This window comes from Cheilinus undulatus, linkage group 13 (assembly GCF_018320785.1).
Source record: "Cheilinus undulatus linkage group 13, ASM1832078v1, whole genome shotgun sequence".
Taxonomy (NCBI): Eukaryota; Metazoa; Chordata; class Actinopteri; order Labriformes; family Labridae; genus Cheilinus; species Cheilinus undulatus.
Window position 1 is genome coordinate 16,834,576 of NC_054877.1, and position 26,475 is coordinate 16,861,050.

The 26,475-nt window shown below is 37.3% G+C and overlaps 2 protein-coding genes across 3 annotated transcripts in view; both read left to right on the top strand.

Moving 5' to 3' along the window:
* LOC121519761 (macrophage mannose receptor 1-like) overlaps positions 1-744 on the top strand; it is a 30,578-nt gene extending 29,834 nt beyond the window's left edge. The window contains exon 31 of the mRNA XM_041802645.1: positions 113-744. Within this exon, the coding sequence (XP_041658579.1) occupies positions 113-357 (245 nt within the window). The 3' untranslated portion in view covers positions 358-744. The remainder of the gene's footprint in view (positions 1-112) is intronic.
* Positions 745-7,172: 6,428 nt separating this feature from the next.
* Positions 7,173-26,475, top strand: part of LOC121520187 (macrophage mannose receptor 1-like) — a 34,066-nt gene continuing 14,763 nt past the window's right edge. For both annotated transcript variants that reach the window (XR_005992769.1, XM_041803543.1), the window contains exons 1-18: positions 7,173-7,303; positions 12,477-12,833; positions 13,088-13,258; positions 13,408-13,563; positions 13,654-13,761; positions 15,593-15,730; positions 15,833-16,012; positions 16,223-16,377; positions 16,603-16,716; positions 17,890-18,005; positions 18,113-18,261; positions 18,350-18,552; positions 20,078-20,196; positions 22,162-22,234; positions 22,316-22,469; positions 22,652-22,690; positions 22,991-23,154; positions 23,270-23,331. Coding sequence is in view for 1 of the 2 variants with exons in the window: in XM_041803543.1 (XP_041659477.1) it covers positions 7,240-7,303; positions 12,477-12,833; positions 13,088-13,258; positions 13,408-13,563; positions 13,654-13,761; positions 15,593-15,730; positions 15,833-16,012; positions 16,223-16,377; positions 16,603-16,716; positions 17,890-18,005; positions 18,113-18,261; positions 18,350-18,552; positions 20,078-20,196; positions 22,162-22,234; positions 22,316-22,469; positions 22,652-22,690; positions 22,991-23,154; positions 23,270-23,331 (2,522 nt within the window). In the remaining variant the exon portion in view is untranslated. The remainder of the gene's footprint in view (positions 7,304-12,476; positions 12,834-13,087; positions 13,259-13,407; positions 13,564-13,653; positions 13,762-15,592; positions 15,731-15,832; positions 16,013-16,222; positions 16,378-16,602; positions 16,717-17,889; positions 18,006-18,112; positions 18,262-18,349; positions 18,553-20,077; positions 20,197-22,161; positions 22,235-22,315; positions 22,470-22,651; positions 22,691-22,990; positions 23,155-23,269; positions 23,332-26,475) is intronic.

Sequence of the window (26,475 nt, forward strand, 5' to 3'; positions counted from 1 at the left end):
TAAATACGATGCATAATGCAACAATTAATCAATCCAGTCAAATAAAATTAAAGACTAAAAGTGCTCTCATTTGTTCTGTCTGACCAACACTGACTTGCTGGTTTTCCTGCAGAGCCTCATGGCCAGGATCCTCGCAATCGGGTACACACCAGTTTGATAGTGGTGCTGATCATTGCTGTCACATCCACTCTGATGGCCCTTGGATTCTTCCTCTACAAGAGGTCTCCCAATCCCTTACCAACCTTTGACAATCCTCTCTACTTTGGCAGTGAAAGATCGCAGCCTGATGTTGTTGATACCAACAAACTGATAGAAAATGCAGAGGTAGAAAACCCCGAGCCTATTATAGCTCTGTGATTCAGAGAGTAGAAGAATATAGAAGGACTTTTAATGTATGATACAGCAACCCAGAATCCCAGACTGATGTATTACATTTTTATGCTTCCTCTTTCTTTGTGCTTAGTACAGTTCATATTCAGTTATTTAATATGTCACTAGGTGTGAGTTTCAACAGAGTTGGCAATGTCTGACCTCGTGGAACAGAACAGTTTAGGCTCTAGGATGTCTCAATGGAAAATGACTTTGATTTTTTCTTTGTATGTATGATTGAATGTAATTATTTGTTACAAGTTTGATTGTGCTAACTGTATGTTGTTTATTGCTTCTATTTTTGAAAAATGTAAAAATATTACTGTCTCTCTTGGCTGTTTTTTTGTAATGAAATAATACAAGGGATTTATTCTGCCCACTGTCTGTATAGGTATCTTTACAGAGAGTGTGATAATACCTCAAAAAGAATCGAAACTAGAATTATCAACTATTGCATAATATTTGCTAACAATATAATTGATTATCAATTAGGAATTTCAACAAATAATTTTTGTTTAACCTAACTAAATTTCCTCCTTAGTTTTTAATTTGGTTACCATCATATCACTGAAGATAGAAAATTAAGATGGCATTATTAAATGTGAAGGTTTAGTATTATGGGTAAAGTACAAAATGGTCAGCTTAGAAACATGTTGGAAAAGGTTGATGACATTTGAAGCAACAAAACTGCAAATTACAACTTTATGTTATGAGCACAAATAAACCCCTTTTTCACCAAATCAAACAAAGATAATGTGTTTTAAGAGTTTTTTAAAATACTGTTTAATAAACCAAACTCTGATAGGCTGTTGTGTACTTCACCACATTTAAATGATTTAGTAGATTTGTTCAAGTTCACTTTCAATGTATAGTGACTGTTGTTTTGAGAACTCTATAAGGTGTGGTATCAGTATCATTGTGTAATACAACACTTTTGGTCATTTGATTAAAACAAAAGGACTCAAAAGGTTTTTTTGAGATTTGTTTTATTTCTCCTTAAAAACAATCTTTCTCAAAAGATTTAGAGTTGAAATAAACAAAAATGTCAAGTAATTTTTGCTACGTTAAATGATATCTGATGCTCTAACGTACTCTGGTTTATGGTAATTAAAATGACCCAGAGCGCCTGGATGTCCCAGGAAAAAGTTTCAGATGTAATGTTGTTCTATGAGGACCCTCGCTGATGGAGTGGGGTCCATGGGTGTTAAGTGGGGTTGCACCAGGCCCGCCCAAATAAACAGCTGGCTCTAGTGAAGGGTTCCAAAGCAAGATGTCCCTTTATTGTAACCAGTTTTGCAGAGCCTCACTTTTTGGAGCCAAAACTGCATAGGATGCTGCGCCAGAAATTGGTAAGTTAGACACTATTGTTTCACATGATTAAACTGAAATAACTTCATAAATAAAAAAATATGTGCATTAAAATGCAAAGAAGTATCTTTTGATGTTTAAAGAAATATTTTCATATTTTTTAGTTATGAAAAACTTTTTTTTGGTTTGTTGCCTCAGTGCAACATTATGCAGTTAGGCCACTACTATTAGAGCAGTTTTGCTGAAGCAGTGGTTCTCAACTCTGGTCCTGGGGACCCCCCACTTTGCATGTTTGGATGACTGTCTTCTTCAGTGCACCTGAATTAAATGATCAGCTCTTTGAAAATCCAGTTGATCAAATAAATCAGGTGTGATAAAGGTCCCAGGGACCAGGCCTAAGAGGCACTAAGTTACAGTTTTCAGATCAGTTAATGATGGTGCATGTATAGATGATGCTGCTTGTGGGTTCTTGTTCTTAAAGGGTACAAAGGTTATATTATAACTGTATTTATGACTGTCTTTTATATAAGATAATAATAATAATACATTTAATTTATAAGCGCCTTTCTCAAAACTCAAAGTCACTTTACAAATACAAACAACTACAATAAAGCAACAGATAAAAGCTAACACAGTATAAAATGGGACTAAGTAATTACAATGAATAAGCTATCCTGAACAGGTGCATCTAAGTCTGGATTTGAAGAGAGGGAGACATTCAGTATTCTGGATGTCTGTTAGGAGTGAGTTCCAGAGTTGGGGATCAGAGCGGCTGAAAGCTCTTCTCCCCATGGTGCTGAGGCAGGTGGAGGGCACAGTGAGGAGGATGGAGGAGGAGGATCTGAGGTAGCGGGAGGAGGTAGTTGTGGAGGAGATCAGAAAAAAAAGGGGGCGGTGGGCAAGACTGTAGATTGCCATGAATGCAAGCAGAAGGATTTTGAATTGTATTCTGAATTTGACCGGAAGCCAGTGAAGCTTCTGTAGGACGGGGGTGATGTGGTGAAATGAGGGAGTTTTGGTGATGATACGAGCAGCTGAGTTCTGATCCAGTTGAAGTTTATGGAGGGATTTGTGAGGGAGACCAAAAAGGAGAGAATTACAGTATTTAATGCGGGAGGTAACCAGGCTGTAGACAAGAATATAAATGGTATGGGGGGTGAGAGAGGGGTGGAGGCGGTTGATGTTGTAAAGGTGGAAATAAGCAGACTGGGTAATATCATTGGTCAGTTTACTTTCTGGCAGATCTATTTCCTAGTTGAAACCAGACTGAAAAAAAAAAAAAAACGGGAGAAACTCTTGTTATTCTGTTTTTTTTTTTTTTTTTTTAATTTTTGACAAAAAGGGAAAAAACAAACAAACAAACAAAAAAACGAACGTTTTTCCATTTTTCTGTTCTTGACCCAAAATGAAAAAATGGAAAAACAAGCCATTTTTCAGTTTTTTCATTTTGGTAACAAAAACAGAAAAATGGATATCAATTATTTTGTTTTATTCATTTAATGGAATTCTTGAGGAAAAGGAAGTCATGTGACTACTGGGAAATATGAGCATTTCAAAATAAAAAGCCTTCATGTCAAATCAAGAGCCATCTATTGTGTTTAACAGTATTATAACAGTTGTGTGTGTGTGTGTGTATATATATATATATATATATATATATATATATATATATATATATATATATATAGGCAAATGCATGCTGTAAAAAGCCTGCTATGTATGGACCTGAATTGAGAATACAGGATAATAAATGCTAATTAAATTACTATCCATTAAAGTACCAGTACATTTACAATTTAAATTATGTATCATACATTGTATAAAGAGCATTTTGGCTGATTATAACACAGTAAAACACAATGGATGTCTCTTGTTTTGACTAGGAGGCTTTTATTGTGAAATGCTTACCTTTCCCAATGGCCGCACGGCAAGAGGAGTAGACAAAATGGATGCTAAACTAAACTAAATACAAAGAAAAACCTAACTAAACCCAAATGCCCCCCATGACATCATGGCTCATGGTCTGCTCCAATGATGTGGCTTCAGCATAAAAGTCCTCTCTGCCCTTGGCCACACCTAGTGATGGTGAGATGAAGCTTCATGAAGTTTTGAAGCTTTCCAGCCAATCAGTTCAGAAAAGGGTTCTTTTCTCGAGGCTTCATGTGCACACAAAACCACCTGCAGGCCAAAGTGTGTAAAACAGGCAGCTATGATCTTTACCATGTGTTCTGTGATACACTGTATTATGTGTCAGTATCAGCTGTTTGGGAATTACTTTGAATAATGAAAAAGATGTATGACTATAATTTTTTTATATCAATAAAGTGTATTTTCTAGTGAGTTTATAATGACTATGCTATATTATATGCATGTATTATCATAATAAACATGGGCGTCATATAATATATAATGATGGTAGTTGGGGTAATATTCGTGTTCTGAGTCACTTTTGGGAAATGGCATTGATTTAACTGTCTAACTCACCAAACTATCCGAAATATACAAACTCACAACTACCCAAAAATCTCCTCTCATAACCACACATTTTGGATGGAACCCGTGGGATTTATATTGATGTCAAACCTCAGCGCAAAGATCTGACCCACTTGCTGAACCAGTCACGTGGTACAACTGGGCAGCGAGGCTTCAGATGTCACCAATGACGTCACTCATGAAATGATACAATCCTCGGTACGCGCTTCACGGAAACACCTCCTATATATATATCTCGACACGCTTCGAAGCATCGGCACAGCACGCAACATCACTAGCCACACCTTTTGTCTGTACCAGAAAGTTCCCTCCTCCACCATCCAAGTAACTCAAAAGAAAGAAACAAGGATTAGAACAAAAGAAATGTGTAATCTTACATTGACCAAACTGTGTGCACCAAGTTCAAACAATCAAAGATTAAACACATAAATAGACTAATATCAAATCAAATTTTGTAAACTATTTGTGGTAAAATGAACAAATCAAACTGATGTTTGTGTGGTTTACTGCAAAATAAATGTTTGTGAGGAACATAGGAGGTTAAAGTGGGGGTATTATGCCTTTTTTCAAAGCTTTACACCATCTCTCTGATACCCACGTAGTAGCTTTACATGGTTTACAGCTCAAAAAACTCCTCATGTTTCTCACACTGGCGTCCTGAAAAACCCTTATTTTAACCTCCGTCTGAAACGCTTCATTTTCGCTGCTGGCCGGCGGCAGGACTCAATGTTTTGTGCCAGCCCCCTCCACTGTGGTTAATGTTGTTATGCTAGTAGTTAAAAACTTTGAATGTACCGGTCCAACTGAGTAAAATATGGTGAATTTTGATATATGTCCATACGTGTTAGACCCGGAGTCTGACCCTGATAGTTTGGAGAGAGGGGGGAAGAAAACCAGCAGCAGCGAAGGATAGAGCAGGATTTATCTGTTTGGTAAGTGTTTTATTCCTGTGTTGCTAAATGCTAAATGGCTAAAAGGCCCTGTGGGGGCAGTCTGTTCCGCTTTGCCGGCAGCACGGACAAACCACGAACCAGTCAGGAGATAATATTGCAATGACCTCATTAGTTTGCTCCATCGAAATCTCGTCTCAGGAGAATCTCAGAGAGATTTTCAATGAACCGTTTTCATCAGTTTACATGCTAATTCCAAGATTACTGCCGCATACGTTTATCTTGCAGTTTGAAAATTTGCATACGTGGAGTATGGACACCCAACATTATGACTTTATGTTTTAAAAACCAGAAAAGTGTAATACCCCCTCTTTAATGTGTGGGTTTGAGTAATATTACCCTTGTGTGGCTTCAGCCATCACAATAAAATAAACACACATTCTAAATTTGATGTTTACAACAAATTCCAAAAGTTGGGACAGGGAGATTGGGAAAGTTAGGAAATGCACAAAAACTCCTGCAGAATAATTGTCAACAGTTGAGAGTATCATGATTGGGTTGAAAAGGAGCACTCCTGAAAAGCTCAGTCAATCACAATAAATAATGGCAAAATGCTCTTTTCTTTGTGAAAGACTACATGGGCAAATGGTCCAACGTTATTTTATGAACCAACCAGCATCCGTCATGGAGTGGGTGTGTATTAGTGTTCTATGGCTTGGATAACTTGCATATCTGTGAGGGCACCATTAAATCTGGAAGAAGCTGCTTCTAGAGCAACACATGCTTCCATACAGTCTATTTCTGGGGTGTCCATGCTTATTTCAGCAAGACAATGCCAAGCAATGTTCTCCAAAATGAACAACAACATAGCGTCACAGGGAAAGAGTCAAGCTACTAGAAGGACCTGCATGCAGCGCAGACCTGTACAATCATTATGAAGAATATACAACAACAGAAACTCCACACTCTTGAGCAACTTAAAATGTACAGTATGTAACAAATTTATTGGACCACCTGTCATATTTGTCTCAAAGACCATCCAGCATCAAGAAGTGCTTTAATGCGGACTCTTTCATTTTCAGTCAGCTCTCCATGTTTTACCATTTTGAACAGGAATGAGGGATTTCAGACTGAATTCACCCAAATTTGACCTCACTGGGCTTCTCTGAGAAGTCAGAAATTAATCAACCATAACAGTCAACCACTAAAACTAATTTTTCTGTTCAGGAATGCAAGTAAATAACTATAATTTAACATATTAATCAAGAAATAATAATGTGCTTTACCATTTTTTCTGTTTTTTTTTTGTAAATCAGTAAATTTGAAAATTAATGGATAACCATAATAATTTTATTTCAACATTAAATATATCATTTGGGTTAAAGAGCTTCTACATATTGTTGTATTAACCATTGCAGAAACATAAAAAAGGATTTTGGTGATTGCCAATGCTGTTAATTTGGGGCAGCTGTGGCATAAATCTTACTTTGGTTAGGGTTAGGGTGGTCTAATAAATTTGTTAAGCACTGTGTATCTAGCAAGACTGGGAAACTATTCCCCATTCAGTACTTTAACAATTAGTGCCTTTAGTGCCTAGAAGCTTACAGAGGGCTGCTAGAAGAAAAGATGATGTGGCACATTGTATCCACATTTTACACAATCTTTTTTGGCAATGGGGTCTGTAAAAAAGCAAGGTCAGCACTTCTCCATCCACCAGTCAATCCCAGGGCTGACATATAGACAGACAACCAGACACACTCACATTCACACCTATGGCCAATTTAGAGAAACCAATTAACTAATGAGCATGTCTTTGGTAGTGGGAGGAAGCTGGAGTACCTGGAGAGAACCTACACGTGCATGGGGAGAACATGCAAACTCCGCACAGAAAGGCCCTGACCAGGAAGTGAAAGTCAGCACTTCTGTTTCTGAAAAAAAAAAAAAAAAAAAAAAAAAAAAAACAGAAAGAGAGGAAAGGGAAAGACCCCTCTTGTTTGCCTGAAGTAAAATTACTAGGGATTAAAAAAAAATAAATCTTGCTCAAGATCCAAAAGTGAGGAAGGGTGTGACTGTACTTTTAAGAACAACCTGCACAGATCTTTCATCCAACACTTGGATCTTTAACAAGAAACGGATCATTAAAACTGCCTCTGGGAGAAATCTCTGAAGAAATTCAACAATGAAGATAATTCTCATATTTTTTCTGCTCCTACTCCAAGCCTTACAGATTTTAGCTTCAAATGGTAAGTATCTCAGCATTTTATTGTTACCTCTGCCAAGGAGGTTATGTGATCAGCAGGGTTTGTTCATTTGTTAGTTTGTTTGTTACAATACAATACAATACAATACAATACAATACTAAACAAGAACTTTATTTATCCCCAGAGGGAATACAATATTATAATTAAAATTATGTTAGCAACATAACTCAAAAACTTATGGATGGATTTTGATGACATTTTCAGGAAATGTCAGAAATGGCATCAGGAAGAACTGATTAGATTTTGGGACTGATCTGGATCACCGTTGGGATCCAGGAATGTTTTAAAGGATTCTGTACTATTGGGAGATTGGGCTAATGGCAGAGGTCTGTGCTCTCCGAGTGCTGTTCTAGTTCAGTTATATTTTTAATGAATTATTTGGAGACAGTAATTTTGTGATATTTATTTAATTCATCATTTATCCATTTCAATCAATTTGTTGCTTTTGGGAGAACATTTCAACCATTGTGTTAGTTTAAGACTACTGTGTGATGGTGCCTGCAAAAGCGGGTATGCTCTTAATTTATGTACCATATCTTTGTAGTGAGTGTAGTGATCCAGAGAAGGTTAAACCATTTGTGTTGACTGCTCTTGCAACTTCTACTGCTTGACTTTAAGAAGTAAGGATCAATGTGATGTTTTAAATGTGCAACAGTTTGTAGGGCTGAAGTTTATCACATCAATTTAAAAGTGAGGAATCACTGGGGCAAAGACGAAGGTCCAACTTAAAGGCTTTTATTTTCAGGCTGTCAAGTGATGTTCTATAATTAACAAAAAGGAAAAGGTAACATTATTGATTAATTGATGGGTTTCAAATGCCAAATAATTTTCAATAATGTTAAATAATGTTCACCATAATCTAATTTTACATTTAACACAGGATAAAACAATCAAATTTGATACAATATATCTCATAAACCAAATACCATCAAATAATGCTTACTTCTGACACACTTGACAGCCAGGGTAGGAACAGATCTTGACAGCAGCTGAGCAAACTGAACAATAGGCTCTGGAGTCCTTTATAGACCTCTGATTAGGCCTCAGTGGCTGCACCTGTGGCTAATTGTTGCAGGCTGCACACTTGTGCCTGCTGATCTCAAGAGGAGCCACACAGACATGAAGGATCTCAACAGTGAAATTCTGATGAGGGAATCAAGCTGACAGAATGTAGCACAGCCAGCTCTGTTTGCATTGCTATATATCCCATAGGACTACAATGTGTGATCCACTTTATTTGACTGCCCTACCCTTAAATTCTCACCAGAACAACCAAGGAGAATAGTTAACAACTAAGAGTGAAGTAAGGAGAGTAAGAGAGGAGAGTCATGCCTAGGCCATCCTCGGAACAAAATGTAGCACAAATCTGAAAGATGGCATCAGAAGGGATTGAGAAGTTTGGGTACTACAGACTAAAGTAATTAATGGGTTTACTCCGTATACCTGTGTGTACCCTGCACTACACCAAGGGTTTAAGGTAATAAACAAGACACAGCAGTCAAAAAGTAAGTTTGTCTGAGACTCCTGTCTTCAATCAACACAATAGTACATTATGCACAAAATGTGCCATGCTCTGCCCTGTGCCATGCTGTCTTTATTCTAGGTTTGTATTTGGGGATTGAAAAAAAAAGCTAAATGAATAAATAAGCAGCTGTATGTGCTGGCACACTCAAAAAATTGAAAGCTCTGTGCATGCAGTTGTCTCTCTAAAATCTCCCTCCCAACTTTCCTGGAAAATTGGCAGCCCTGCTCATGGGATCAAGGCCACCTTTACTCGTGTGTATAAAAGCATTATTTTCCAAATTTTTAATCTTTAGGTGGCAACTATGACGCACTACTCACCCATTTTAACATTTTAGCTGCAATAGATAGGAAATGCGACTTGTAAATCGCCGTTGATATGTTTGTGAATGTGTGTCAAATCTGCGACTGCAGCGGACGGAGTTAGTTAAGCACACCAACAGCTGGATCACGGAAACCAGTCAGCGTGGAAACCAGTAGGGCGACAACAACCATAGACATAATAAAGAGTAGACGCCGCATCAACCGCTACTACCTATTGGCGCTGACGAGCCGTGGGGCCGCCATCTTGATCCGGTCACCCGCTCCACTCAGTGTAATCTGTTTTGCAGGCGCAATGAAGTGTCAGCGCATTTAATCAATCATAACTCGCTGGATACTTAACTGATTTTCATGTGTTTTTTTTCTGCAACTGTCATACATGTAGGTATGATACAGGACACATGGTTCAGCGTATTTTAATATTCATAGTGGGCTTAACAGTACTAGAATATTCTGATATGTGTCATATGTGATGTATGATAGGTATTTTGCGAAACACACGATATAACTTGAACATGCCACAGGATAAACACGCACAGAACTTTTTCTTCCAAAAAGTGAAAATTATATTTTTTATGTTTTTACTTTGCCTCCCCCCTTACAAACATGCATGAACACTTTAAGACCATACTAATAACAACAGTGTGGGGATATGATTGGAATGAAAGACTCTTATGGTGGGATTCTGCTCTTATTGCGTCCTCTTGCAATTATCCCGCAATTAACGAAATCTCCGCCGGAGTTTTTAGGACGACGTGCTATTTTTAGATGGCTAGCCTCTCATCTCCATCATGAGACAAGGTTGATGATGAATATAACTACTCTAGTTTACCGCTAATCATTGGATTATAATCAGGGAAGTACTAAACTAAGCGAAATTCATACGGAATAATTTACATTTTTACATTTGATAAAAAAGATTCTAATTCTGAAGGCATGGCAGCTTTTATTTTGGTGTGGCGGTGCGCCACGATCAATGACAGGTAGCGGAAACCCTGATAGGATGACCGGACCAAGATGGCGGCCGTATTTCTTGCGCCCCAGCAGCCAATGCGGCGTCTACTCTTTACTATGTCTATGACAACAACACCGGCGTTTGTGTTCCCGCTTCCTCATTCCGGGAAGCGTGAACTCCTCAGCGATGGGCATGTGATTCACAGGATGCTTTTCTGAGCACAACACCTGCACCAGGTTACGCAAATCAATATTGCAATCAAATTGACGGCTTACCGCTGTTTTTTCATATTACATTCTTTGATACATGGGCGGAGCGAGGGGGTTGCTTATGGGGCTTTAGCCCCGAATGTTTTCTTATACCCCTTTTCCATCAAAAGAACCAGGTGCTCGTTCCTCAGTGCTAGTGCTTAGTTGGTTCTAATCACGTTCTTCATAAGAACCAGTTAAAAGCCCTGAATCTTTCAAGTTGGTTGTGAGTATAGTGCTTATGAGTGTTATGTTAGATAAATGCAAAATAAAATAAAGAAAAAGACAAAAATTGGGCCTTGCAGATCACAGCATGGAAATGTAATTTTTAAAGTATTTTAAAAAATCAGATTTCTTAGCTTTTAAGATCATAAGTATGGAGGAAGAATAGAAACATTGAACAAAATAATGCTATACATGTTTTATATTTTAAGAAAAATGACAGAATTCTTACTTTTTCATAGAATTTTGATTTGATTTTTTCTTAGAATTTAAAAAAAAACATGCATGCCAATTTTTTAATGGACCTAATACTCTTTCTTATCACTGCAGTGTAAAAATAGTTTTAATGTTGTTCTAAAAATACTATTTTCAGCATGTTTGTGAATAAATTAATATCTCTAACCCCAATTGCTGCTTTTTATGTGCTTTGTTTGAAAATGCAGAGCTTCAATTGTAAACCTTTCTAACCAAATTCCTACCCTACCTATGCAATGTTCCGTGAAACATTACCTTCAGACAGTTGAGGAGGCAGAAGTGAAAATTATTGGACTCCAGCATGTAAAACGATTTTAGAATGACAATGCCTTTTATCTCAGTTAGGTTAAGAAAAATGGTGTTATCAATTAAGTATTTTTTTTAGGTTGAAAAACATTGTTATTGTCAAGATGATGCATAGATATGTTGGCATTTTTAATTTAAAATTTTATTTAAAAGTGCACACAAAAGTGCATTAAACTGTCCAATAAGCAAAAAATTCTAGGGAAATGCCCTGGATTTTAAACATGTCTGGCTCCACCCCTAAATCGCAAAAGTGAAAAAGACGCATCATTTCCTGTTTATCTGATTTCGTTTTAAAAATGAAAACTAGAAAATAATTACATTATAATAAATAATAATAAAAAATCATATTTTCATTATTTGATTTGGTTTTTAAACAGAATAGTGAACAATGAGCCATTCTTCATTCATTTGTTATTCATTTACCAATCAAATATTAAATGAATGAATAATACATGGATTGGCTGGCTACACACCAGGTGATTTTCTTATTGCAACCAATTTAACAGATAGACTGCTGATGTAAGGCTGGATTAAAATGAGTTTCAACTTTTCTGAACAGACATGTTAAATAACCCAGCCAACCATGAGGCCACTAACGTGCCATCTAGTGAAGAATTCACAGTGGTGATTCAGCCAAGTCTATCAGAAACTAGTGTGATCAAATGTGATTTAAGCAGAAGAAAGAATCTGGAGGAACAGCATCATTGTTGGTTAACTGTCATGAGTTCTATTGTGCTGTGAAAGACAAAAAAAAAAAAAGAAAACATGAGTTAACATGGCTGAGAAGAGATGATAGTTGTGTTTTTGAGCTAGAAAATGATTCTGGTGGTGGTTGCCAATCTTTAAAGATATGTATGATTAAAGATCCAGGAGGCTCTCAGGACATGAAACCAATTGTACTGACGACTCACACTTGATAATTATTTCAGAATAGTTGACTAAGGGGGGTAGGGAAAATCTGGCCAAAAACTTGGCATAAAGTTTTCTATCATAAGCCAGCCTAAGTGGGTTCATCAAAATCAAAATACAACCTGATTTTGATTCTTAAATGATTACTTATTAAGATTTGTTTTTGATTGTAACCTTTTTTTCCCCACATGAAGTGTAGTTTAACAATGCATATTTTCAATGTGTCTTAGGTATCAAATAATTTCTGATTTACTAAAGTTACTTTAAGTATCCAAATTAAAAAAATGAATGGTATAGACTTTGTCTTATTGATTATTTCAGACACAACTGTAATAGCCCCTGTAAAAGAAAGGGTTTAAAGCACTGTCTGAGTTCTTCTGCAATGAACAGTTCAATATTTGTTTTTCTTTCTTGACAGATTCTCCATTTCAACTAACCAACAAGGCCACTGGCTTTTGCTTGGTGAAAACAAATAACATCTGCAATAAAATACGGTGGACAACCAGTGACCGGCTTCTGGTTCCTCAAATGAAGAAGTGCCTGGGCGCCCAGGGCAAAAGTGTTGGGAGTGAAATACAACTGTATGACTGTGATGAAGACAGTGACCTCCAAAAGTGGGAATGTGTGAATGAAACCGTGCTGGCACTAAAAAACCAAACACTCTACATTGAGCTGACAGCAGAAAACACAGCAGTTCTTTCCAGAACAGCAGGAGAAAAAAGCAATCTCACCATTTTAGGGACGTCCAGTGGTGCTTGCACAAGAACATATCGAGGTATACCATATCATCAGTGTTCAGTGGTGGAATTAAAAGTTGTTTCTCAGATATCTTTTACAATACAAATTTTTTCCAATATAATAAAAAGTTTCTGGAATATAATGTAACTTTGTGCAACAGACACAATCATCAGAAATGGCTGAAGTGCTATCTACAACACTAAAATCACATGGTCAATGGTCTTTTTTTCTGATATTGCAGATGTAAGATGATCTGAAACTGATCTTTGTTTGACTCTTCTCTCCCATAAGAGCTTTATTCCATTGATGGGAATGCAGCAGGGATACCTTGCATGTTTCCCTTCCAGTACCAACACCAATGGTACTCAGACTGCACCACAGTCGACTCACCGGGACGTCCCTGGTGTGCAGTGGAAACAAAATATGAAGAAACCGAACTTTGGGGATATTGCCCAGCTACAGGTGAGTGCTGTTGTTGGTAAATGTAAGACTTAAGTGCCACAACAGGGAGATCATTTTATTCAGGTATATTACCAGATGATTCAAGACAACAAGCAAGTATTGTACTTCGCTGTAAAATGATACATCTATATCTTTTGGTACAATTACAGCTAAAGGAGAGTGGATTCAACACCCTACAACAGGAGCATACTACCAGTTCAACACATTTGCAGCTCTCACTTGGCATCAGGCTGAAACCAGCTGCAAACAGGAGGGGGCATCCTTGCTCAGTATAACTGATCCTCATGAGCAGGCCTATGTCACAGGTATAGTGACTGTATCATACTGATAAAGGCTGAGTGTATCTGAGAAGGTACGAACATCACAGAACTGTTTCCCTCACTTTCATCACACAGTACAAATTGGGGCAGGAGGAAATAAGCTTTGGACTGGTCTTGTCCTGGCTCCAGACGGTTGGAAATGGTCTAATGGGAAGCCTTACCGCTATATGAAATGGGACTCAGGTAGTTTTTGTTTCTTTAATCGATACCCAAGCATAAGAAAACTGTCTTTTGAATTACTATTAATCAAAAAACTTCAATACAACTTTTTATGGAGGTTCCTTGGTAAAAAAAAAAAGTTGTGGTTCAATGTAAAAGTTGAGAACATATCCCCACAATTTTGAAACTGAGCACTGTTTATTTAGCCTGTGATGAGTTGAGATTCAGATTCAGATTCAGACGTCTTTATTAATCCCCGAAGTGCAATTCAGTTTACAGTTTACCCTGCCTTCTTGAAACGACCTAAACAATCAGAGAACAAAGACAAACAAATCCAAAACATTCACTGCAGTAAATAAGCAACCACATTCACATGTCAGTGCCAACAGATCCACAGGATCAGCAATAAATACAATATTTAGCAGCTGAAAAAGCAAAGCTGGTTAGCTGAGCATGGTCAATGATAGGAGTGCGAGCACTGTCAGCCAGAAATCCTCTTTGCAAGTTAAAGCCACATACCATTGATGAACATTTTTACTTTATTTCTTAAATTACATGCCAGTTTAACCTAACACAACCCAAGGACAACTTTAGCCCCATCTTCTAGGTCATTGGTTCCCAACCTGGAATCCGGGACCCCCCAGGGGAGGCGCCTAAGATCTTGGGGGGGTGTGAGGCTTTGTCTGCTCTGGGGCTGCCAAAATTAGATTGGCAAATATTGACTAAAACCATGAAAAAGTAGTTATTAAGTAGTTTATACAGAGGTCTTTTGGTAAGAAAAGCATGCATCAGCCTTTTTTAGGGTTTGATCAGTGAAACAATGTTGATTTTTGACAGCAGTGTGTCACTTTTTTTTTCTCTCTTGGATCCTGGGGGGGGCTCCACTTTTCTTAGGTATATGTAGGGGGGCTCCAAGGACAAATGGTTGGGAAACACTGTTCTAGGTCAAAATAGTGCCAAACTGTGCTGTGCCTACAAGATTCTGTCAATTCTATCATTTCACCATTGTCTACACACACACAGGTTAAAGAGAATTACAGCAGTGTGGCAACAGCCATTTGCCACAGCTACAGTGATTATTAGTGGTGAGCAGCTGAGTTACACTTCAGACAAAATATTTGACTGGGACTGAGCTAACAAAAAGATAAAGAATTAGTTGAACTGACTATTTAGGTCCAACATTAAGTCATTTAGCCAGCCAATCATATGCATCCAAAGTAAACGCACCTAAAACTTTGTTGTATATGCTTAAAACAATGGCACATTTTTACCTACGGCATGGATGATGTAACTCAGCAAAAGCCCTTCAACTATGAAACAACCTGCAAACAAAAATCAGACAAATTATATAAGCCACCCTATCTTTTACATCTCTGGTCTTAAATGAATGGACATTTTAAACCAACACTTCCACATCATGTCATTAAGAGTAATATTGAGTAATGCTGCAAGTTGTATTTCAATGGTCTTAGTAGCCTGTAACACTACAGACTTCTGTTTCTGGTACTGAGTGAGTGGCAGCTTGTTACAGCATTATTTTGCTCACTTTATTTTCTACTTGTCTCTTGTTGAGCTGTGGTAATGACCAAATTTCCCCAATAAAAGTTTATCTTATCTTATCTTATCTTACAAAATCTCTTAGGGAGTAACTCTAGAATTAAAACAAGCATAGATATGTTTTTGAGCATTGAAACAAAATTTAAAAGTTACAAAATAGACAAAATTTTAGGTTCACTAAGTTCAAGTAGGCCTATTGTCTTTCTTGTATGAAAAGATTTTTACTTTCCTTATTAAAGTAGGAAATTATTGGAAATTATTGGAATTATTGGAAATTCTGATGACAATCTTGTTTTAGGACATCCACTTCCTGATTCTGGATTTAACTGTGCATATGTTGATCCTGCTGTACGGTACTCCTGGCAGAGTTCCCCTTGCAGCAAGAAACTTGGGTACATCTGCCACAGTGAAGAGAGTGAGGCACTGCCTACAGAAGGTACTGTATAAAAGAACTATTGAAGTTCCTACATCCCATGGAAACTGATGAGTTCCAGTCAATCTCAGTCAGTAAATCTTTTTCTCTTCCTCTCACAAACAGCTGTTGGGACGGGATTTTGCCCAAGACCCTGGACTCCTTACAATGGCCACTGCTTTTACCTCAATCGTACCCAGAAAACATGGCCTGATGCTCAGAGAGACTGTCGTAACAGAGGGGGGGACCTTGTCAGCATCCACAATGTGGAGGACCAAAGTTTTGTCATCTCTCAACTTGGAATTGGTACATAAAAAATAACTTCAAATAATAAAAATGTGTTTTATATCTTAGGAAGAACACTCCTTTAAGCCCACAAGGCATGATCTGAATCAACTTTATATTATATAGAATGAACAAAACATAGTTAGCTCAGGGCTCCAAAAGAAAACACTTTCAAAAGGTCAATAAATACCAAAGTTAATGGAAAGATCATTTTATTTTGTCTGTTTGAAGCATCCTCTGATGAGCTCTGGATTGGACTGAATGACAGAAAAACAGAACAGCTATTTGAATGGGCTGACCACTCTACAGTCCATTTCATCAGGTGGGAGGTTGGGAAACCTGCTGTCTCAACTGATATCAAGGACTGTGTAGTTATTAGAGGGGAGGTAAGAAGCCTCAAGTCTACATTCACAAACCACCTTGGAAAATAAGTAGGTAACATAAAGCAGAATGATGAAAATAAAGCTGCAGAAGACTGCATGACATCATATCACACATTACTGTTTCTAATACCATTTTTGGCATACCAGTTTAACATTACATTAAATGCTGTCTCTACCAGCATATGCTGCAGTCAAATCAAATCAATATTTAACTATATTTTGTTTCAGACTGGGAGTTGGGCTGACTGTGCCTGTGAGGAGAAACATGGCTTCATTTGCATGAAGAGGAGTTCCACAGAGGCCACAGAAGATGAAGTTGTGAAGGATGAAGGCTGCAAAACTGTGTGTTCAGTTTCCTTTTAAAACAAGATTTATGTCTTAATTTTTATGCAGGTGTAGCATTTGAACTTCCGGTGAGAATGTTTGCTGTTTGAGCTCTGTGTTTAAATTAGGGTTGTCGTGGTATACCGGTATTGACGATAATTGTGGTATTAAAAAATAAAATTTCAATATCATGTTAAAAATATGCTAAAATGTGATAATATAATAACGTGTAAATGATCCAGTGCCGCTTGAACACAGTTTGGGAACAGAAAAAGGAAAATATGCCAGGGATTGTTTTGTAGACATTGGATTATTCCGAAGTTAATATTTGTTATTCTTCAGTTGCACACAAATGCTGTGTCCCCTGCTATCCACAAATGATTTTGTTTGTTTCAGTTAATCTTGTAGTGACAACAGATGTTGCACCTCATGGATTTTCTGTTTATCAGTTCATCTGGTTACCTTTTAACTAGCTATTGAGAGTAATTGCACTTTTTATATGCAGTTGCACGTTACTGTTTTCATATTGTCTCAGAACCTCCTTAGACAGGTATTTTGAGTGTAATTCATCTGCCAAAAGAGAGAACACAATGTAAATAAAGTTAAAGATCAATTAGATTAATTGTCCCATTATTATTTACATTTTTATTGATATCGTGATAATATCGTTATCGTGACATTTTTTGCCTATGATAATCATAAAGTGAAAATCTGATGTAGTGACAGCCCTAGTTAAATCTGTCTCCAAGTTTAACAAAGTGCTCTGGTCAACGTAACGTTTAAGTGGGTTTTATACACCTCAGTGAGGTGTACAGGTGTTGGATAGTTGTAAGGTTTCCACCCACCAGCTTTTATGTATGTTTTCATTTTGCACTTGAAAAACCTGATTGGAAAAGCTGAAAATACAAAAATAAGACACTTGAAATATTGCCAAATGTTTAGAACATTGGAAAAGTTAGAAAAGTTGGCATACCTGATCCCATATAGAATTGCAATCACAAGTAAGGGATGCACAAGGCCAAGCTCAGTAACCATTATCATTCAGTAACCCTATCAGTTGTTATCATTTAGTAATGGGAAAAACATACCTTCTGTTTCCCTCCTCTGCACTGTATCATGTAAAATTAGACACATACAAAAAAACACTAATTTGATATTTCTGTTTTGTTTTGGTGTTTTTCATCAATCCAGGGATGGAGGAGACATGGCTACTACTGCTACTTCATTGGGCCTCTGACCAAAACCTTTGATGAAGCTGTGAATGACTGCAGTCGTTATGGTTCTTACTTAGCTGATGTTTCAAACAGGTTAGAACCTTTATCATTGGTTGTCTGTGTTGGGATTTATCAACAAAGTATTTGTCATGTCAGGTGGCATGACAATCATGTGGATGTATCTGTGTAAATATTTCTAGGCTGGATAATGCATTCCTTGTCAGTTTGGTGGGGTTGAGACCAGAGAAGCACTTTTGGCTCGGACTTTCAAACCGGAAAAATTCTGATCAATTTGTGTGGACCAACACGGACTCAGTGAAGTTTACGTATTGGAACGCTAATATGCCTGGTATGAAGAAAGAACACGCTCTGATTCTGTGATGTGATATGAAGTTGCTTCAAAGCATTTCACAATTTCTCTCTTTAAAAAATAAAAGGTCATCAACACGGCTGTGTTGCCATGACAACTGGGATTTTTGCTGGCCTCTGGGATGTGCTGCCTTGCACCAACAGAGAGAAATACATCTGCAAACATCTGGCAGAGGGAGCAGTTGCGACACCAGCACCAGTCATTCTTACCACTCCTCCCAAGTGTCCCCCTAAGTGGTCTGAATTGAAAACTCGGAGCGTCTGTTATAAGGTGCAGTCACATGACAATTTTGATACTTTTAAATATCATATGCTTTAAAAAATACAGTCAAAATCACTGTACAATCATAATAGTGTCTACTGTCAGTTGGAGCAGGTTTGTCATCACTGTGGAAAAAAGTTACACCTGTCTATTTTTGTCAACACAAAGTAATTACCTGAATAGACCTTTTTCACTGTTGACTCTGAGTTTACTACGGAGCTGTACATGAACTGTTTTTGCCTGTAGCACTGGTGCTACAGAGGTTGATAGTGATGTAACAGCAGACAAAGAACTTGTAGGGCGATATTTCAATCATCTGTTAGATTATTTGGTTGGCCCCTGGTTTGGCTGCTAACTTTATAAGAGTGGGGGTGCTTAAAGATGAGTAGAACGATATGTTTTCAAAATCAGATCTTGAGTTGGAGGAGATCTAGGAGTACTATTCATGCTACTATATGCTGCCTTAATCCCTTTGTTTTTATTCTGCAGTTTTATGGAGTTTTAGTCAGAACTAACAGACCTATGACAGCTTAAGTCTTTTTTTGAGTTTATCCATATTCCTTAAAGTTTAACGCTTGTTCTCAGGACTGATGTTTCTTTATTCAAACCTACACTGAAAAGTGTATTTTATGCCATAGTTTGCAGGCCGAAGTTTGGACAACCATGTTAAAAACTAATGATACTCAGGGGAAAATATTTCCAGCATCATAAGATATTCACTATAAACGGTAAGAGTTTGATCAAAGTTGTATTATTACCCTGGATCCTAATACCCATAATGCAATGCAAATAGGCAACTTCCTCTTCTCTTTCAAACACAGTGAAGAAATAACCTTATAAGGATTTAACATCAAAACTACATGGTAGATAATAAACCTGTTATCTAAACTTGACATTTTTCTAAAAATACCAAGTGTTTGACAAGATCTCATGCCACAAGATCTTGCAACACTAAAACCTCACAAAATTTATTGTCAAGGTGAAAAATATCCCGCCGGATATATTTTATTTATAGATGGCCCCAAACAGGCGGACATAACGTGGTCATATTTAAGTGTAAAGAGCCCCGTTATTGTTAGTGGCACTTTAAAATCCATTGTGTGGCACAAAAGAAACAGATCACAGCAGATCCTCCTGTTTGAAACAGCGCTGAATCCCCCCAACCCTGTGCTTATTGCTGCAGATGTTTCCCCTCAGATTTGTGAAAATAAATCATCTGTACATTGAAACTGCAGCAGCTAAATATCTGTGCACCGTCACAGTGAGGGTCAAGAATTTAATTAGTGCATAAATACACACATATTCTTTAACATGGATGACTTGTACAGTGATAATATTCATTACTTCCTCATTTTCTCTGTGCAGCCAACTTTTTAGATGAAAACAGAGATGTTAAAAGTGAGGTTTATACATTGCATTTTACAGCAAGTCCCAAACGGTGGACTGATGATAGCTCACCATACAGTGAGTGGAAGGGTAGGACCAGAGCTTAAAGTTACAAATTACTGCTAAATCTTTCTGTCTTGTTTTCCAGCTCTTTCGAGACAGGGTGGGACAAGGAAGGACTTGGTATGAGGCAAGAGATTACTGCACAGCAATTGGAGGAGACCTGCTCAGCATACACAGCAAGGCCGAACTACAGTCACTACGAGGGTACTGTATGACCTTGCTATTTCAAAAATAAAACAAATCAATAGGGTAGCACCATATCATCAGCATAATATCACAATTGACAGATACTAGGATACAAAGTTAATTATCTGTATCAGCATATACAGTGCCATGAAAAAGTATTTGCCCAGTCTGATTCCTGATTTTTTATTTTTTTTTTTTGGCATTTCATCACACTTAAATGTTTTGGATCATCAAAATATTTTTATATTTCACAAAGACAACCCAAGTAAATACAGAATGCAGTGTCTGAATGATTATTTCATTTTTTTAAGAGGTGAAAAAAATCGAAACCTGCCGGGCCCTGTGTGAAAAGTAATTGTCCCCTGAACCTAATAACTGGTTGTGCCACCCTTGGCAGCAGTAACTGAATCAAGTGTTTGATGAGTCTTTTGCATCTCTGTGGAGGAATTTTGGCCCACTCTTCTTTGCAGAATTGTTTTAACTCAGCCATATTGGAGGGTTTTCCAGCATGAACTGCCCGTTTAAGGTCACACCACAGCATCTCAAGTGGATTTAAATCCAGAGTTTGACTTGGCCACTCCAAAACCTTAATTTTGTTTATTTTAAACCATTCAGAGATGGACTTGATGGTATGTTTTGGGTTTGTTGTCCTGCTGTATAACCCAAGAGTGCTTGAGCTTGAGGACATGAACTGATGGCTGGACGTTGGCCTTCAGGATTTTCTGGTAGACAGCAGAATTCATTGTTCCATCAATCACAGCAAGTAGTCCAGGTCCTGAAGCAGCAAAGCAGCCCCAGACCATCACACTGCCACCACCATGTTTGACTGTTGGCATGGCTTTTTTTCCAAAGGCTGTTATTTTTACACCAGTAGTAACGGGCCACACATATTCCAAAAAGTTCAACTTTTGTCTCATCACTCCACAGAATATTTCTCCAAAAGACTTGGTAATCATCAAGATATTTTTTGGCAAATGTGAGACGAGTCTTTGTGTTCTTTTTTGTCAGCAGTGGTTTTGACCCATGGATCTCCTCATGGGTGCTATTTTTGCCCAGTGTCTTTCTTATGGTTGAGTCATGAACTTTGACCTTAACTGAGGACAGTGAGGCCTGTAGGTCTTTGGATGTGGTTCTGAGTTCTTTTGGGACCTCCTAGATGAGTCGTCGTTGCACTCTTGGAGTCATTTTGGTTTGCTGACTCCTTGGAAGGTTCACCACTGTTCCCAGTTTTCCCCATTTGTGGATCATGGCTCTGACCGTGGTTCGCTGGAGTCCCAAAGCCTTAGAAATGACTTTGTAACCTTTTCCAGACCGATAGATTTCAATCACTTTGTTTCTCATTTGTTCTTGAATTTCTTTGAATCATGGCATGATTTATTTCTTTTTGAGATCTTGTAGCCTACTTCACTTTGTCTGACAGCTTCTATTTAAGTGATTTCTTGATTTAATAAATCTGGCAGTAATCAGGCCTTGGTGTGGCCAGTGAAATTGAACTCAGCTTTCAAAGAACTGTGGTTAATCACAGTTAACTCACGATTAAACAAAGGGGGCAATTACTTTTTCAGATGGGGCTAGGGAGGTTTGCCCAAAAAAATTAGATAATCATTCAGACACTGCATTTTTCATTTACATGGGCTGTCATTGTGAAATATAAAAATTGGTTTGATGATCTGAAACATTTAAGTGTGATAAATATGCAAAAACATCAGGAATCAGACAGGGGGCAAATACTTTTTCGCAGCAATGTGTAAATATTTCTGCCAATATTCAAATCCAACAAACTAGCCATACACATCAGTAATAGGGATGTACAGTTCAAAGAAAACAACAGTTTAAAAATCACTGAGTTTGGAAATACTCGCACATCTGATATCAGCACATTTCCAAAATCATACAAAAATATGTTTTCTGTAGAAAAATAAGGCTGGCAATTGACTAACCAGTTTTCTATGTGAATAGTTAGTATATCATTTTTTATCTTAGCTATGGATTTGCCTGGATTGGACTGAGTGCCCCAGACCCAGCCACTGGTTATGTATGGAGTGATGGGTCCCCAGTGAGTAACAGATTTTTACACAAGTATTTTTCCTCAAATCATTTTTTAAATAATTGTTTTAATTGTCTGCTTATTTTTCAGCTGCAGTTCCAACACTGGGAAGAAAATGAGCCAGACAATAAGAAAAACTTGGAATCTTGTGTTCAAATGAATGTAGATAGGGCTAGTTGGCGAGGGTCTTGGAGCGATGTCTACTGTGAGAAAGACCTTTGGTGGCTGTGTCAGATCCAAACAGGTATAATGAGGAACGGAATCATTTATTTCTCATTTCTTTGATCACATCTGCTTGCCTTCCTGAAAACATTTCTCTTTTGATCTATGCAGCTAAATGATCTCTCTACTTGGGGCTGCCTATTATTAGTCCACTGTTCTATTCAGCATTGTGTATATAATAATCTCCTGTCCATATTCTTAAAGGGGTGACTCCAAAACCACCTCCAGACCCTGTTGCTCCTGGTAAGTCAGACATATTTTCGATGCATTTACTTAAACCCTGATGGTCCGTTTCTGTATCTACATTATTAATCATGGATTAATATTGAGTGAGGCACATTTGAGACCCGTCTTTAAAATAAACTTCAGATTTCATCAACCAATATTAAGCACTGACAACTCTGTTGCATAATGCCATTATAGTGTAACTAACCATGATTGATATTGCCATCCATAGACACGCTGATAATATGGCTTAAGTGAAAATGACAATCTCAATATATATTTACTGCAAAGTTTTTTTATATTTCAACATGTTTGTAGCATACAACAGGACCCCAGAGGGATGGCTTGAATGGAATGGAAATCAGTATAATATTATAATGAACCAGTTAGCCATGGAAGAGGCTCAGGACTACTGCAAAAAAATGCATAGTGACTTGCTAACTATCAACAGTGAAGAAGAAAATGTCTTTGTGTGGAAACAGGTGAGCAATGGTTTTGTGTTTAATCTTTAAACTGCACGACCAACACAACGTAATAGCAAAGGCATTAAACCTTGGGACATCCAGCAATTTCACCATGCTTGTCATCTGTGTGCAGGTACAACACTACGGTTCTTCTTTCTGGATTGGCCTGACTGTTGATCTTGATCAAACATATGAGTGAGTATGAATAAAATAAATGGGATGGGGTAAGCACATTAATTTGAAAAATCTAACATTTTCTGCAGCTTGGCTGGCCTAGCACAAGAAGTGCAGAACAAGACAGTAACATTGTTGATCAGCTTGTCTTTCAGATCTTTTTGTTTGATATTTTTTATGTCAGTGTATTTGTATCATCATAACCAGTAGGCAATTTTTTTGCACCTTGTTAACCCCCCAACACACACACACACCACCACCACCTACACCAATCGCGGCCAGTCGCGCTATCTCAGGTGGACCTCATAAAAACGTTTTGCCTGTGAGATGTCATGGTGCCTTCAAATGCAAGTCAGAAATCTAACTTACACTTGAATGATAGGCAGGTTGTTTAAAACAGAACAGTTATTTTTTTATTATTATTATTTTCTTTTGTAGAAATGCAGACATTTGCCATATTGTTCTTTTATTACTGGAGAATTTTAAAAATAATGACAGACATAGCAAAGCAAAACCATATACTCCAGTTTTCAAAATTCCATAAAATAACCAAATCAAATTGTTAGCAGTAGTTGTTATCAGAAAATCCCAGCATATTCTTGTACTTTTGGGTGTCTAGGTATTCCTCTAATTTTCCATGTTATTTTACTGTAGCATTTTTAATAATCAGATGTTAAAATCATAACAAAATCCCATTCATTTCTACACTGGCATATTAAAAAATATATTAAAATCTTGTCAAGTTGTGTTTGTATTTAAGTACTGTGTTTAAAAGTAATTAATAAATACAACATTGAATTTAATGCAGTGGACTGAGTTTATTCAGGCAGGATTTCTCATGTTTCTTACAGTAAACTAATATAGCCAGTTAGAGTTCATGTAAGAAAAAGCTCATCTCAGAAGAAGTTTAACATTACTCAGAAAAATGTATGAATAATGAACACGCAGAGATGGGCACATATACATCAAAAAGTATCTTGTTACAAAAACTTGCTACAAATGTAACAAAATACACATACAGAAAATATAGGATGAGAAATGTAGTTAATTAAACTACATTTTTTTGTTAATTCAAAATACAAAAATGATCATACAAACTGATATAGGGCTGCAATAATAAGATAATCAGAATAGCTGGCAACAAATCAATTAATTGACTAATCATTTTCACTACTTTTTTAACACAAAAATGTCCCCATTTTCTGATTCCAGCTTCTCAAATGTGAAATGTTCTGTTTTCTTTAGTCCTCTGACAGTGTATGTGCTCTGGAGACTTCACGTTTCCACATTACATTTTTGTAAGCCAAATACTGGACAAATATGGCTTCCAGACAATTTGTGAGGCCCACTCTTCAAATGTTGGTTTTCAATGAGCACAGAGAAGCTTTCCACTTCAAGCAAATTAATGTGAAAACAGCCTACAGCAGCGGTACTCAACCTTATTCTACCCAGGAGCCACAGTGTCCTAAAAATACTATTATGAGAGCCACAATCCAAAACTGGGGATGCGATGATCAGTCTATCCATAGCTGAAATGAAACAGTGAATTGGTGGATTATTGTGTTGTTAAATGGGATGAAATAGGCTACATAAAAATGTCTGTATAGTGTCAGAAGAAGGGATATTTCACCAATAATAAGCATACATTTTTATTTATGTAAGTTCCACCTGGACTAAAGTCTTTTTAAAATATCAGAATGTGCCTACTTAGAGCTATGAGAAGCTTTTCAAAGAGCTGATGAATCATGGGTGTCTGTTTGGGTATTTATATTTCATATTTGGACATTTACTGTAGTTCTGTGACTCTGTTAACTTAAAGGGATGCTTTCTAGTTTTTTTCCTCTCATTATTATTGCTTTTAGCTAAAGGGGGAGGGCCCCCATAGTGGTCTTTGCCCTGGGCCTCAAAATGGCCAAAATGACAAAAGTCATCATCAAATACGAGTATTGGAGAGCATTGGCAGGAAGTGAATGAAGAAATGTGTTAAAATGAGGGCATTAAAAACTTCACCTTGAACACCACAGCACACCTCAATGAAATAACTTAATGAAGAGATGTGCCATCAGTGGACTTCCTCTGTGCTCTTTTACGCACATTCCTCCATCCAGCGTGCACCCGACAGTAATACACAAGTTGTCATTTGAATTTGAAAGTTAAAGTCTGTCTTCTTTGTGTGGACTTAGATTTATTGATATGACTCATTGCAATGAGTCTTTACCGCTGACAGTTTTAACCTTTATTAAGGATTTCGGGAGGATTTTTTAAAGTAAGCCTTAAAAGAACCGCAACTGGTCACTAAAGAGACACAGGTGGCTCGAGGATAGCCTACACACGTAAGCTAGCACGCAGTCAGAGAGACACTGTAATGACAGAAATGATGATAGTACTTGGAATTAAAAATGAAAAAGTTTTGGGATGTGTGTAATATTAATAATAAGAATATTAATAATAATAATGAATTTAACAGAGAACATATAAAAGTAAGAGAAGGAAAAAAGTTAGAACAGTTAGAAAACAGAATTAATACAATCTAAAAATTAGTGAAAATGAGACACACGTTCACTGAATAGTATCTGGGGAAATTGTAGGCTAAAAGTGTTCAAATGCTCAACACAGGAAATTATTACAAGACTCATTTATTTAGTCAGACTTAAAACATGCTGAATAACATTAGCCAATAGTTTTGTGCACAACCTCGTCCTTGCTGGTTTAAAGATGGTCAATCTTGTGTGTGTGTGTGTGTGTGTGTGAGAGAATTGCTTTTATAGCCTTTGTTTTCCAATAATGCTATGACTAGACTTGGTGTCCAACTTACAGTGTTGTTTTAGCTTGCCATGAAGTTACAGTTTGCAGGTGTTACAGCTTACAGTTATTATTATCATGTAATATTAGTGAAACATTGCTTTGCTGAAATGGATGATCTTCATTGCTAGGTAACCAGAGAAATAACACTAGTGAAATTAACATTCCTGCCTCTCTCTTTCTCTGTGACACTGTGGCCATCTATCCCAAGATGAAAGTCTCTGTAAGTAGTGAAAGAGTGTATCAACTTTTTTCTCTCTTCAATGTAGGCTGTTGCGCTTTATTTTAATTTTTGAAACAACACAATGTGCACATATATCCTATGGTATGTCGTGTGCCTTCGCTTATCGTATACATAATCAT